Source organism: Carassius auratus, unplaced genomic scaffold (genome assembly GCF_003368295.1).
Source record: "Carassius auratus strain Wakin unplaced genomic scaffold, ASM336829v1 scaf_tig00000854, whole genome shotgun sequence".
Lineage (NCBI taxonomy): Eukaryota > Metazoa > Chordata > Actinopteri > Cypriniformes > Cyprinidae > Carassius > Carassius auratus.
This window is the reverse complement of record NW_020523327.1, coordinates 11,863-27,734: the sequence shown is the minus strand read 5'-3', so window position 1 is coordinate 27,734 and position 15,872 is coordinate 11,863. Positions and strand designations below refer to the sequence as shown.

The 15,872-nt window shown below is 37.8% G+C and overlaps 1 protein-coding gene across 1 annotated transcript in view; it reads right to left on the bottom strand.

Moving 5' to 3' along the window:
* Window positions 1-15,634, bottom strand: part of LOC113069090 (1,4-alpha-glucan-branching enzyme-like) — a 64,518-nt gene extending 48,884 nt beyond the window's left edge. The window contains exons 1-2 of the mRNA XM_026242062.1: window positions 15,425-15,634; window positions 2,846-3,015 (exon numbers count right to left, since the gene is read on the bottom strand). Coding sequence (XP_026097847.1) covers window positions 2,846-3,015; window positions 15,425-15,522 — 268 coding nt within the window. The 5' untranslated portion in view covers window positions 15,523-15,634. The remainder of the gene's footprint in view (window positions 1-2,845; window positions 3,016-15,424) is intronic.
* Between the last annotated feature and the right edge of the window lie 238 nt (window positions 15,635-15,872).

Below are 15,872 nucleotides of genomic sequence, written 5' to 3'. Positions count from 1 at the left end.
AACTTTTCAGGAAATATCTGTAGGCTTACAATCAAGGTACACGTTTGTTAATCAGCTATCATCTAAAACTGATTTTAGGAATAAATTATGGCTAGGGTTAGAGATTGGAATAAGTCTATATTTTTAGACAGTTATGTTGATCCAAGATCAACAAAAGATGTTGATCCTTGAACTTGTCTTACTTGCCAAAATCACAGCAACTGGCCAGTTTTGTGAACCAGGTATAAGAGAATTAACTTTAAGTCATAATTCACTGAGTCAGTAAACTGAATGAGTCCAAATGAGTCAACGTGACTGGTTTTGTGAACATCAAACAATTCAATGAATAGATTAGACTCAAAAGAATGATTCATTCACAAATTGAACATCACTGCTTCTCTCATCTATTTGGCTGCCAGCATTTATGATTTACTTTTTGGGTTTAGAACAACATGAGGGTAAATACTGTACATACAATAAAATATTCACTTTTGGGGCAACTAATCCTTGAAATCTCACTATATATTTTTTTTTTGTTGCATATACCCAGCACACCCTGAATGGTCTCGGTACATGTGTCCTTATGATTTATGCGTGTGTGCAGAAGCATGGAACGTGTTTTCTGGCTTTCTCTTTTATTGAAGACACTGTCACACCTCTCCGTCAGCCAAAGGAGGTGAGAAGGTCGGAGGGAAGGACGAGACAGGAGAGCAGACACAGTTTTTAAACAGGAACTTTAAGATCTCTTCCTGACAACACGAACTGACACAAAGTGGTCCCTTTCCTATTGGTCGACTCTACACAGGGACTGCAGGCTGACTCCACTGACAGAATATGTGATCCGTGAGCTCAGAACAGGTATCAGATGTTCCCACTCCTGCGTTTGACAGCTAAGAGCTTCACTCTGAGACACAACGACAGCAATGGGTCAAAACAGACGTCGGCTTAGAGGAAAGAAAGAAAAAAAGAATAGAAAAACAACAACTTCAACTTAAAGTTTCCAGCAACAACTACTCTCTCGGAGGAAACAACTGAGCACTGAGGCAGAGCGTGAAGGATACGTTGAGATGCTTTGTTTGTGAGGAACAGAGCCACAAGAGAAAGGTGAAGGAAACACAAACGGTAAAGAAAGAGGATCTAACCAAAAAGAGAATAAAATATTATGGCAAAAAGCATGAATCCCGCCAAAATGCTAGCAGTGCTCCCTCAGAGTGGAGTTTGTCTTGGGTTGCTGTTTGTAGAAGCTGGATCAAATAGGAGTTATTATAAAACAAAAAAACAAAAAGAATATTTATGAAAAGCATTTTCATTAAAAAAAGAAAACTAAAATGACACTAAACTACAAACAATGGTTAAAACGAAGTGAAATAATAAATTACTACAACATTTAGAAAGAATCGGATAAATATAATTGGTTTTAAATAACTAAAACTAAACTAAAAAGTAATTGAAAAAAAACAAAGTTAAATAATAATAACACAAAATGTAAATGTTTTCCTAATCATAAAGTCAATCACATGGCGTGACCTGAAATATGTGCGCTACAATAAATAAATACATTTACTTGTAGCTACGAAAATAACCACTACATGACTTGTTAATAAAAAAAAAAAAAAAAGTAGCCTATTAGCAATAATTTTAACATTTTTGGTGTAATACCACAACATGATCTGTATAATTTAATTCAGCTACTAACTGGCTTCATCATTCTGGTTAGATTACATATTTCACATTCAATCATTGATCTTTTTTTTACACAATATTTCTTTTTTGTTGTTCCCTCTTGCTACACATTCTGTCTTTTCTTCTCTCTGCCTGACAGTTATTCAAGTAGCACTGAAGCAGAAAGCTTTGAACATCACATCAAAGTTGTCTCATGCACGTTTCATGCTTAATGCACGTATGTGACCAACCATCTGGACATGAAGTTGGAAAAGACATGAACACTGAGAGTGAAATTCACTAAAAATGAATTGTGTTCGCTGATAGCACTGTTCATGTGTCAGCCAATAATGAGCCTCTTTTAGGTGTTAGCGCTGTAAAAATGACAGTGAGATCTAGGGATGCAGTGGTCTTTGGGGAATGTTTTTTCTTCTTCTTTTTTTATGAAAAGAATACTTTGATTTAACACGGATGCATTTAATCAGTCAAAAGGGACAGTAAAGTTTTTTAAAGAATTCACAAAAAAATCATGCTTGTATAAAGTAGCAACTGTTTTCAATATCGTTAATACTAATGCCTTTGTGACCTTAATTGACCAGCGATGTTAAAGTATAATTGTGACTAGTTTGCATATGACCAAGGACTTTCTTCCATATGTAAACAAAGCTTGGATGAAAATTGTCAACGTTTTGCCAATCAATCGATCTCTGTCACACTTTACCACCAGGGCATCAGTTTAATTTTCAGACACAGTGGTGAAGCTTGGCAGTCGGGACAACGCAAACTGCAGGATGTGTTCCTGTTACTTCAAGATTAGAAGGAATTGAGCCTTATCTTGAACCCTGCTTCTAACAGACTCCAAATCGGCTTTTAATGGAGTAAAACTTAACAACAGAAAATCAGTCCAACTCTCTCGTCCTCTCTGTCTCTAAAAGAACAATACTGTCAGACTACTTGTAAACAGTCCAGACAAGCACACAATTGGCAACACACATCATTACGGCTTAAAAAATCACTCAATGTAAACTCACTCAGATTCCTCACCCTGCAAACGCGAAGAGAATTTCAAGCAATAGCGGGCTAAAATGAAAGCATGTTTCTTTGGAAACAATAAACCGCTTGTACTTTGCTTCATAAATCTGTCTATTAGTAAGGGTCTGTGTCTGGATGTAACCAACAGACCTCTCTAAATGTTGACACTTACTGAAATCCCCAGTCAGGAAGACGGCCTCCGCTCCCGGTGCCCATTCCCTAAGGACCAGACTGTTGTCGGATCGCCGCTGAATTCCGAACGACTGGTAGCTCAGTGTGAAGTAATCAAAGGCCCCTTCTGCCTCCTCCAGCTGTGCCAGACGCTCGGAAAACCGCTTGTATCTGAAGTCACGACAGAGATAGAGAGCGGGACAGAAATATACAAAGAGAACATACAAATGAAAGACATTACGGACCCAAGCTTCATATCTCTCCTTTCCACGAACCAGAGTTCAGACAGTTGTTCTCCTCAGTTCACACAAAAAGATCACTCATATTCAACTTTCTCTGTCAGCTTTGCATTACAGAAAAAAAATAACAACTTTTATTTGAAAGTTATTTTGCGCAGAAGATCTGGCTAATGAGTCACAGGAGCAGAAATACACACACGGCTCTTTTCAACAAAGTTTGTCGTGTGAAACACACTCGCCAACACACAGTGATTAAAAAAGAATTTGTAACCTTTAGAAAGGCTTTTCAAAGGAATTCCTCACTCTTCTGTTCCTTTAATCTTACTGCTTTCACCAAAAAGACATGAAAAATTTGATCTGACGTAAATTAGTGATGACAGTCTAGAAAGTGGGTAAAATTCAGAGTGTGTGGACATGTGTTCACAATTTTAAAGTGAAAAGAGTAAATGTTGAATAAATTAAACCGGCTGAATTAAACTGATTTGTTAAAACGTACCATATTTTAAAGTCTGCATGAAATGTGTGAAATACTCAGGAAAACAAAACATCAGCCTGCTGATGAAATCTCATTTGTAGCTTGACATATTTTTAAGTATTCTGCCTTTTTATTTTCTTAAAGAGGGGGTGAAATGCTATTTCATGCAAACTGAGTTTTTTACACCGTTAAAGAGTTGGATTCCCATGCTAAACATGGACAAAGTTTCAAAAATTAAGTTGTACGTTTGAAGGAGTATTTTTGTTCCAAAAAAACCTCTTCAGGTTTGTCACAAGTTTCGGAAAGTTTTTTTCGAGTATGGCTCTGTGTGACGTTAGATGGAGCGGAATTTCCTTATATGGGTCCTAAGGCACTTCTGCCGGAAGAGCGCGCGCTCCCGTATAGCAGAGCAGAGGAGGAGAGACATTCACTGATCAGAGCGAGAGCGTCGCGAAAAGTCACAAAACAAGTGTGTTTTTGGTTGCCAGGGCAAGACAACCCTGCACAGATTACCAAAAGAGAAACAGCATTAAATGACCAGTGGATGGAGTTTATTTTTACAGAGCATCAACGGAGTTGTGCAAGTGTTTGTGTTTGTTCCCTGCATTTCGAAGATGCTTGTTTTACTAACAAGGCCCAGTTTGACGCCGGATTTGCACATTGTTTATTTCTTAAGGATAATGCAGTCCCAACGAAAAAGGGTCACGATTGTGTGTTGGAACCGCAGGCGGTGAGTAAAACTGCTTCAAATATCTCTGTGTTGTTAACTTAGCTATCGGCGTGTAAGCACATCAAGTAACCAACATGCGATGTTGTCATCAAACTGCACTTTCCACATGTAACGTTACAGCTTAAAAAAAAAAAAAAAAAAAAAAAAAAGACGACATAAAGTGGAACTTAGTCCTTTTCCAAAACCGCTAAGCAAATATATAGAGTTTCAGTACATACCACATAGGGGACGCCTTTGCTGATGCTGCTCTTGTTAAATTTCAGCCTCTGGATCTGTGTGACAGCTTCCAAACGCTCTCAAAGCAAAATCCTACTGATGCTCGTGATTCTTTAGCTCCGCCCACACGTCACGCCTCTAGGCGCTCGTGTTTTTCTGGGAAAAATCGGTACAGACTATCTTTCTCTTATAAATATGATAAAAATAAAGACTTTTTGGAGTTATGAAGGATGCAGTACTACTCTATAGGTACTCAAGATTAACAGGATATTGAGTGAAAACGAGCATTTCAACCCCCCTTTAAGCAAAACACTGTTCACACTGAGAAATGAGCAGGGATCTGCGTCTTCAAGGGAAAGTTCACCCAAAAACTTACAATTCTGTAATAAATTACTTACCATCATGTCATACCACACTTCTTGGGAACTTAAATTATTATTTTTTTTGGATGAAATCCGAGAGCTGATGCAGAAGCCAGAGTTCTGATATAGAACGCCCTTCTCTCTTAGTTCATCGTCTGTATACAGAACCACTGATGTCACATGGACTATTTTAACAATTTCCTTACTACCTTTATGGGCTGTGAACGTGTCAGTTCTGTTGCTGTCTATGCAGCATCATTTATGTATATATATATATATATATATATATATATATATATATATATATATTTTTTTTTAATGATCAACCAATTACGTAATAATCATAAGATGCCTAATATGGCCTGTCCTACTGCCAGAATGTAGAGAAGACAAAAAAAATAAAAAAATAAAAAAATACTAGAAAAGGATGATTAGTGAACATATTGGCTCTGTTTGCCATTTGCCATGCTTGCCCATCCATTAGAAATGGTGTATAACTGAGGTAAAATCATGCAAGACTTTAGCTGGTGTTTGAATGTAAAGAGTGTTGGGCCCAGCTGGGACTTCTGCGTGCATATTCATGGCAGTGTTAGGAATAATTACCGATGGGAACCGCTCATTTGGGTTCCTCTGGGAGTTTAAAGTGCTCATTAAAACTTGAGGAACAACAGGGTGATGGGTGCCGTCAAGTGGCCTCTCAAACGCTGCTCTTAATCACATAGAGAGAAAGCGAGAGAGATGGGGAGAGAGCGAACAGATGGACAGACGAAGGGAAAAACAGGCAGAATCTCTTCCTGATGATTCCCAGATAAACACAAATGACCAAACCGCTCGACCGATTACTGTTTTGACAGTTAACAGCCCAGACACAGATTTAAAGTCACAGCTTGTCAGATGATAAGCAAAACTACTTGCAAAGATTTCCTCAACTGTATCGAACAAAAATCCTGAAGTTTATGGAAGAAGCTGCTAAAAGATGTAGAATGCATATTACACAAACCTGCAAGACGAAAAAAAAAACAAAAAAAAAAAACAATTGAGCTTTGGTTATTTCAATGCCTTAAGCCTTGAGTTAGCTCTGATGGGCCACACACTGAGATCCACAAGGCTTTTTTCAGACGTCTATCAGCACGGCTGGATGTACGAAAGGGAAAAATATGACCCCCGTGGAGCAGATGGAGCAACTTAATCACCCCCTGAACAAATCTTTCAGCAGGCCGTCGCTTACTCAGTCCGGTGGTCAAACGGACTTGAGCTCTGAAAGAATCAGTGCTTAGCTCGCCCTGCTGGAGGCACCGAAGAGAGGGAGGGAATGCAGGAAACGCCACAGCCTGCCATCGCGGATATAATAACAAGCTTTCTCCCATTCTGTAATAACAATGATTCAAGGCGACCAGGAGCGGCCACAAAGTGGTGCGTGCTGCACCTCTGGTCAGTTTTAAAAGAGGCTACACTTGTCCATTCGATCTTGTCATCTTGAAAGCACGTTTTGGTGAATCGCTGCGCTCTTTGAGGGGGGACGCGTTGGTGGATGAGCATGGGGAGCTCGAGAGAGATTGTTAGAGGAGCGAGGGCACTCACACATGTCTCATCTTCTACGCTAACAGCCCCGGGGTGAGCTGACTCATCATGACACAGCGTTTTTCGCACGAATGGCTCACTTACACGCGGATGAAAACACACAGCAGCAAACACCTCCCATTTCTGCCCCTGGCATCCCTGCACGACCATAAAAGTGTCACAGAGGGTCTTTCACTGCTTTAGAGGCTCTCTTGCGTACACCCAGAGGCGTCAAAACCCAAACTCAAAAGCGCAGTTAAGCTTTGGAGTGGAACGAGGTAAAGAGGGACTCCAGAGAAACAGGAAGTGCTGATGGTTTAATATCTGCAGTGTGGGATGGTGAGCTAAGTGGTAAAAGTAGCGTAGTTTTTGTATCAGATGTTTATTTGACTTCAGAGTACATTGTTAAGACTACCATTTTGTTTTACTTTTTGTTACTCTGGCTTGAAAGCTGTTTAGTATGCATTTCTAATTATTCAGATTGTTGGTAAGATTTCATATTGTTTTGAGGCTCTTATGCTTAATAACACCGTGACTTCACCAGTCGCGACAATTGTTGTGTTGTGCCGCAACAGCTAAAATCTGTCTATGCTGGAGACGTCACATGACAAAGCAACTTTTTCTTTAGTACATTATAAATAGAACGAAGCAGCAGTTTACAATCAAAAATGTGTTGTGTTGTCGTGCCGCACCGTATCCAGTGAAGACAGCATCACTGATTATAATGGGTACTAAAGCCTAGTCTAATAAGCTAAAATCAGTCTAATATGCTGATTTAATGTTCAATTCATTTCCCCTTGTTATTAATTTTGACATTTGTGCTGCTTAATATTTTTGTGGAAACCATGATCCATTTCTTCCCCAGGATTATTTAATGAATAGAAATAACCATAAACTATTTCTTTTTTTTTCACACAAATTACAGCTGTCCAAAATATGAAAGCGTTTCTATCATACCAACATTTTTTAATGATCATAATATTCAACATTTAGCACCATTATTTACCAAGGAGAGACAACAGTAAGAACAACGTATTAGATAAGCGAGAAAAAAAAAAAAAAAACAAGGAAAATATAACATATCTTAAATATTTTAAAAATACATTTTTTTTTAAAATAACTTCATAATCGGATTTTTTTACTGCACGTAATTTTTAATCAAACTGCAAATGTTGAAATAGGCTAAAAAAAACAACAACAACATGAAAATACTATTTAATTTTGCTTTCTCCATATACATAAAATGCTAGTAATGAAATAATTTCTAAAAAAATTCAAAATGCCATTTCCAGCAAAGAATAAAACAAACAAGAAAAAAAAAGTTAAAGAAGCACACTATTATGAATGAGAAAGCCAGAGAAAGAGAGGACAAGAAACTTCTTGCTGAGCTTCTGCTGACACAAACCACATCTTAACCGTTAATTTAACCAATTAAAGAAGAAGGATGTGGACACAAGTCCTGTTTTTGTCTCCTGGATTTGCCATCGGGGACTAAGCCTTTGCCTGACTCAGCCAGTATTGACTGTGTCTTTTAAAAAATACTCAGGTTCTTTTTTTAAAGGTGATACACCTTGGAATTAAAACTCTTACTTGAGTTGTGGTTTAGTGGTTAGCACACATGCTCCAGATGCATTGATCTGGGGTGTTCATGTGGGAGATGAGAGTTCATTTCTTTTGTAAAATTAAGAAAATAAATGAGCCAAACAAACAAGTATAAGGTGTAAAATTAATATGGTATGATCTAAAAAGCTGGAAAAACCTTTCCTTTATTATGAGGCAGTTTGTAAGAAGTCAGACTTTTTCTCCATTTAATTTCTTCTCAGTTTATGGAAAAATAAGCATTACATCACTTTCTCACCAGTTGATATTCTAAAGTGAGAAGGAGAGTCCAAACAGCTGATGAAAACATCATAACAATCCATAAATAACCCTCATGACACCAGTCCATAAATTAACATCTTGTAAAGCAAAAAGCTGAGTGTTTGAAATAACCATTTTTTAAAGAAATGTTTTACTTCAAACTGTTGCTTCAGGCCAAAATATGAGTCCTCCTTCTGTAATATTGAAAAAGTTATCAAGTCTGAATCGGCAAAGAAACATCATATCAAGCACAATTTACCCAAAAAATTAATAAATGAAAAAAAAAAAAGAACTAAACAGTTCTAAAGAAATATGTCTGTGAATTTTAATGTGGGAGGACAATAGGGTATGGACTTTTCCACTGGAGGAAGTGTTATTATGGACTCATATTTTGTCCAGAATCAACTTTTTCAAGTTAAAACATCATAACAATGGATTTATTATAAACACACAGCTTTTCACATCACAAGATGTTTTTATCAGCTGTTTTAACTCTCATTCTCTGCAGCCATTCACTGTAGAAGTTCCATTCTTAAGTGAGTGATGTAATGCTAAATTTGTTCCAATGAAAAAACTAAAAAAAACAAGCTGATCATTCTATTGGATGGTCTGAGGGTGGGTAAATTTAATTTGTTCTCAGTGAACTGTTCTTTTAATAACAGACTACAATAAACAAAAAATAAAAAATAAAATAAAATAAAAAGAACCAAGTACCTTCACTCAGTGTCTTCTAGACTTCTATAATGCTAAAGCAAAAACAATCACCCCTTGAAATGTCCAAGAGGGATTAAACAGCTGCCAATCAGGATGTAACTGCAGGAAGCTGATGATACAAAATCGTTCGCCAAGTTATTATCTTATGACCAAATGCTATTTTCTTCAGCAAACAGTGAAATGGTCCAGGTGAATCTTTACCTGGGGCTTCTTAAAGGCACCGCAAAGACAAAGGGAAAATAAGCTCATGAATAATAATGGTGTAGTGCAGTGTGAGAGAGCTTAGCATCCATGACTTGATTATTGGTGTGAAGCGGCATACTGGTGAATGCCAGCATACTACTGAAGGGCTGCTGGCTTCATACAGTGTCTATCCCGGACCAGTGTTGTGAGCCCTTAAGCAAGGATCTCGAGTCCAAAAATTGCTGTGGGTTCCAACTGTCTCTGTCATCCCTCACCCATGAATCCACCACAGTGGTGTTCCAAATCACATTGCTCTACTGCATGTTAATAAAATTTGGTTCCAGAAAAGAAAATCGATCTCATGTTGTTGTAAACCTGTATGACTATGTTCTTTCTTATTTGTCTTTGAAATACGAAAAAAAAATTGGAATAAAATACTGCTCTCTCCAAGCAAATGCAATGAATGAGGACAGCTCAAGCCTCTAAAGGATCATATAGAACTACAATTAGTTCCCATTACAGAATGACATTAATAATAAGTGAGTTGACAATCATTTCGAATTTAGATCTTGCAATGCACCTTTCATTCTTGTAACTGCAATATTTAAATCTCAAGTTGCAAATCTGAAGATATCTTAAAGTGTAAATGCAATTTACTTTTACTTTTTTACAGAAATAGGCTTCCATATGTTATTTATGTTTGTGCGACTCTTGGTATATCATTAAAACTAATATAATGCTTACACAAAGCAAGGTTTGTGGTATCATTATTTATGTATAATACATGAACCCTACTGTAATTTTTGTTGACCCCTCTAGATGTGTGAGGCTCTAGAATCACCCCTACAGCCCTCCCTATAAACAATGCAACATGCTAACACACAAACCCACCTTGTTTTAATCAATCTTTCAGAACATTTGAAATATAGAGCCTGTAAAATGACGAATAAGCTCACAGATAAACAACCACCACCTGCATTACACAAATGTGTTTCACCAGAGGGAGAAAAACCGTTTGCGTGGCTTGACAGAGCTACCATTGCCTACAAACCAAGAGCTGCTCATAAATATCACAGACAGAGATCACCTCATAACCAATTCTGAGTCCCCGCGTGCACCCGCAGAATGCCTGACTGCACGTTTTGAAGTTTAATGAAAAAAAAAAAAAGTTTTGCATGCGCACAGGAGTTCAGAAAGAAACCCGTTTATGCATTCCTCGCGAGTGTCGCAGCACCAGAATGGGCTTAATTGGTGTATGCCATCTTATTCAAATCTTATACTCTAAATAACATTACTTTTGGTTTTTGTTTCCCACCCCATTTAAGCTCTGCGTTTATCCAGTCCCCTGGGTGCACCATTCTGAATAGAAATGAACCTTATCAAAAACATTGTCTGAGAAAGGGAATATTAAGAAGGCAAGAATAAATGAGGCAGCAAAAAAATTAGTGGTTGTTCTCTGTTGGCAGAAGGCAAAGGTGGTATGACATGTTTACTTATGAAAGGAAAAGGGGTGGGTGGGGTGCACAATTACAAGGTTGGCCCCTAACAAATGGAATTCTGGATCAATTTTGTACAAACGTCAGAGGTGGATTCAGACCTGGCTAATGAATAAAATGTAACTTTGAGTATATGTATAATGATGCCGCTACACCATCTTTTAACTCACTACTTTATGTACAGTGAATATTATGACCGACAGGCTCTTTAAAAGTGCCAACAGCTTCATCTCTGGCTCCCAAGAGGAAAGGGGCCATTATCAGTGATGAAGGCAATCAATCAAACTGATTCATTTCTGAAGCAATAAATACGGCATTGCACACAGGGCTGAAAGAGAGCGATATCAGGATGTAATGACTCACACTAGGGTAGAAGCGTCATCTGCAGCACCTCGAACTGGTCCTCAGCAGAAAAAAAAAAAAAAAAAAAACTTCCATAGCAGGGAAGTGGCTGTCAATCCTTCAGACAGTAAAAATTGCTGTTAATTCTAATGGTTTTCATTACAATTTTTACTTGATCTTTGTAGGTGTTGCATACAGAAAGCATGGTCAGGATCCTTAAAAGGCTCAGAGCCTTTTCATTCAAACAAGAGCAGCTGATATAATGAGTGGCGATGTCACACTGGAATTTGAAGTTTTTAATGTGTTGCTGTGTGTTCGATGCGGTTGTCATCAATGGCAAATCCTGTTATAGAGCAGAAGTGTTTTCTCCCGCACAGCTCTCATCCACAGTCTGCTTTCCATTCCAGTGCTACACAAAATAAAATGCATACAGAAACATCCCTGCTACTGATGCACATCCACTGACATATGGCTGCAGCTTTGTAAAATAAAAATAAATAAATAAATAAAAATACAGTATATATATATATATATATATATATATATATATATATATATATATATATATATATATATATATATATATATATATATATATATATATATATATATTTCTATATGAAAGAAAAAAAAAACAAAAAAGTGACGTGACGTGCATTCAGCCAAGTATGGTGACCCAATTTGTGCTCTGCATTTAACCCATCCAAAGTGCACACACACAGAGCAGTGAACACACACACACACTGTGAAAACACACCCGGAGCAGTGGGCAGCCATTTATACTGCGGCGCCCGGGGAATATATATATATGATAACAACAAAACTTTCTTTGGAATTCAGAACCAGAGCTTTTTTTTTTTTACTCAAATTGAAAAACTAATTTCCTGTTTATTATTTTTACACTACATAAGTATGCATTAATTTTCCCTTTTCCCCACTTTAATTTTAACTATTTTCCCCACAGATTTAAAATGTTATTTGACATTTATTTCTTCTCATATTGACTCATTCTCACATCACATGATAGCAACCTGCTTGCACACCTTGTCACATGAAATGATTATTATATACAAATGTAATAAACACCATTAAAGGTGCCATGTGTCATGTCTGGCAAAAAAATTAAGTCACACTCCACATACCATACCAGATGGGGACAGTATGCCTCGATAAAGTGAATTGGTCTACTCTAGAGTAACAAACGAGAAACGGCATAGTCGCTGTGCTCCGCCCCTACCTTCACAACAACCCTAGAGCCATAGCCGAAGCCTAAGAGGACGTTTTGCCTCCAGAGGAACGTTGGGTGATTTCAAGTGATTTTGAAACATGACATCTTCAAGCTACTCCCCTTCACCTTTACCAGTGAATATGTTCATATTCGTTTTGTTCATATTACATTTTGAGTTGTACATACACATTATTTGAATTAAATTAATTTGACAGACAGCATTAGACAGCTGATGTTGACCAAGCTAGTGCCAACCAACGTAACCAGAGCTGCCAACTCTCAAGCATTCACCGTGAGACACACGCAATTGACTCTTTTCACACGCTTTCACGCCACACATCAATTTTCTCACGCACAGAAAAAAAACACGAAGCAAAGAGGACACGGAGACCAACAGCCTAGACAGAGCAGGTTAGTTATGATATAAAAAAAATATCAGATTCTGTAAATTTTATGACGCAATTCAAACAATACCGTTTTGGCACTTGGTAAATGTTACACGGCAGATCCCTAGCTCACTTGAACCGATCATGTCTACTATAGTAAAAAAAACAAAAACACCGTAAGAAGATACAGTAATGACCAAAATGTATTCCTCATACATAATGTCATTCAATCAGTGTTTTTTTTTATCAACGTTAAGAGGTCAATAGGGCTGATAGGACTCTCTGTATGTTTACAGCATTTGGTGATTTATCATCGAAGACATTTCAAGCTTCTTAGGTAATGTTACATTTTAGCATCAGCTTGGTAGAGACGGGCTTTGGTAGATAACAGGTGAGAACCGGATCAGATCTGTGGGTAAGTTATAGCTAGCTAATTATCAAACGCAGCTACGGTTAGCCATCTCTAAGATTAGCACGTTTATCGAACAGCCTTCGATACATTTCTATGTTATAACTTCCCGAAAAAATTACGCAAACATATAAAACAAACTTCTAGTGAAATACTAACAGCATCTTACTTACCAATCCAAAAGAAATGTTGCAAGTTCGGAAACGAAACTCATTTCTTTCAAGTCCATCAGTTGTCTCCAGTGATGGAAAGCAGTGCCGATGTTTACTCTGGTTCGGCTCCTTTTCCTATCGGATTTGATTTGTGCTTCCGAGCGTGGTTGTTTCCCTGTAGCGGGTGGTGGTGGTAGGGGTCTCTTGCCAAGGGCTTCAGCCATCCTTCCACTCTCTTCCCTGAACTGAAATGAAGTAGTGGGCTGTACTTTCCACACGACTGACATCAGGTTCAAGAACGCCCACAAGCCGTGCGAGTTATTCGTGTATTGCAGGTTGGCTGGTGGTTATGTTGCCCGCATACCGCCTCCCATGGCCGAAACTGGTATTACGACACCTGTCGGGCCATGGCTAGTAATGCTAATGCTAATTAAGGTTGATATCTCTGCAGCACTATAACTTGACATTTTTTTTTATGACATCATTGCCCTTATTTCTTCTCATTCTTTTGATGCGTGTAGGTCATTTTTTTTTAAATATTTTTACCTCAATTTTTGCACATGGCACCTTTAAGATAAATGCACATATGACCAATGAGGCAACTAACAATAAGATAAACCATCTTAAAAAAAAAAAAAAAAAAACATTCATCCATAAACCAGGAAGCTGTAGCAAAAAAAAAAGTTAAATTTTGAGTGAGGATATGGATATTTTGAACCGCAAAGTTCATTTACATACTTCACACAAGTATTCTTTTCTAAGAAAGTTTACTGTCAAATTGTCATCATGAACTGAACCCCCCCGGGACAATATTCTGCTGACAATGCCTGACTTAATTTTCACTTTCTGTCTCCCAGCCCCACAAAAACCATCCCAGTCTCAGGTGCATGTGCCTAAGCCTGCACGAGTGCTAGTGTGTGTGTGTCTGTCTGAGAGGCTCTAGACATTAAAGTGAATTTTAACAAGGTATGACGACTGGCTGGTGGTATAGGGGAAACCTGCCAAGCTCAGACGCTGTCTCTCTGTGTGCCATCTCACCCTGTTTTCACAAGCTCTGGCCAATTAGCTGCTTTCTCTGTCTGCTGGACTAGCTGACAGTCCCATATCTTCCACTATGAGTTCTATATGAACATTAATAATCAAAAAAGTCTGGAATTCATGACTGTCACAGTAAAGCTGCTCATGCTCACCGAATATGGCAAATGCTACTACATCAATCCAAAATTATTATGGAACCGAGAGGAGACAATGAGGTGGTGCCATGAGGATTCTAAGGTGAAGGATAGTCTGTTCAGGAAAGCCAAAGTTACACAATTTCACAACATTTTGGCTCTTAATAAGCAAGGAATAACAGGTACAGAATAACAATAACAGGAATACCTCATCCAAAAAGGGTAATTTAGTAATGCAGTATCAGCAAAACATGACAACAGACCTTAATCATGGTATGTGCATTATTGAATTTCACATGGATGAAAACAAGGCTGTGACTTACGGTTCTTAACAATGGTATAAAAGTTCTTAAATTTTTCTGAAATCTGATTTTCCCAACTGAAAGTCTGTTTTAAAGTTCTATTAGCTGAACAGTCGGTACTCTGCTGAAAAATAGCAACCATTATTACAAACATTAAAAACCACCAACTATTAACAATTCCATTTTCCATTAAAACCAATACTTACCCCTTTATAACCAGTAATGTTATTAAAAATTATGTGATTGTTTCTTGTTTTTATTAGCATGGTATGCCATTAAACTACAGTACAATCCATTTAACACACTGATGTACTTCTATCCCACACAGCCTGCTTTTCATTCTTGTCAAAAATTACACCTACCCTGACTAAGTTCTGTTCAGGTTTAGAATTAAATGAGAGCAAGTAAATGACAAACTTTACTTTTGGTGAACTATCCACTTAAAATCTTATAATACTTTAATTAATTGATATGTGGAGCATATAGACGTGGCAGCATTAATATATAAACGCAGACAGCTTAGATTTCTTTATTAGAGGGCGTGATACGTCGGGCCGAACACGCAGCTTTCTGATTGGATTAGCATAGACCCGCAAGCTCCACCTGAATGACGCACATACTGAAGAACACTACAGTATGAAATTACAGTTATCTAAATTATTATGTTGATAAAAAAGAAAAACACAGAGTAAATTATTAAAATGGAGAATAAAACCAAGTGAGCATTTGCAGCATTTGATTAAGGTGTGCTTACCTTCTGCGCAGTTCTCCCTCATATTGTCCTATATACGAATCAGTCTGTAGAAACGCAGTGAGGTTTGGAAAACTCTCATCAGTGCTTGAATCCGACATTGCCGTGGCTCTCAGTTTTAATAGAAGCAATATATCATCTCTTGCTCAAAGGGGACTGGTAGTCCGAATTTAAAGGAGGTTGGGAGCTTCTCTGGGAGCTTGGCAAACACACGACCAATCCACCTTGGCCTGTTGCGCAATCCAGTCCGCGCGCAGAGCAGAACAGAACAAGCCTCCTTTCATATAAAACACATTTCTTGGCTGGCAGGAAATGTGCCCTCATCTCTCAGTGCTTGTGCTATCATAAATACTTCTTTCTTATTTTATTGCAATAAGGTTTTCACTGTAAAGTTGGTTTAAAATATTATACAGAAACACTTTGTTTTTTAACTTTAGAATGCAAAGTAGTT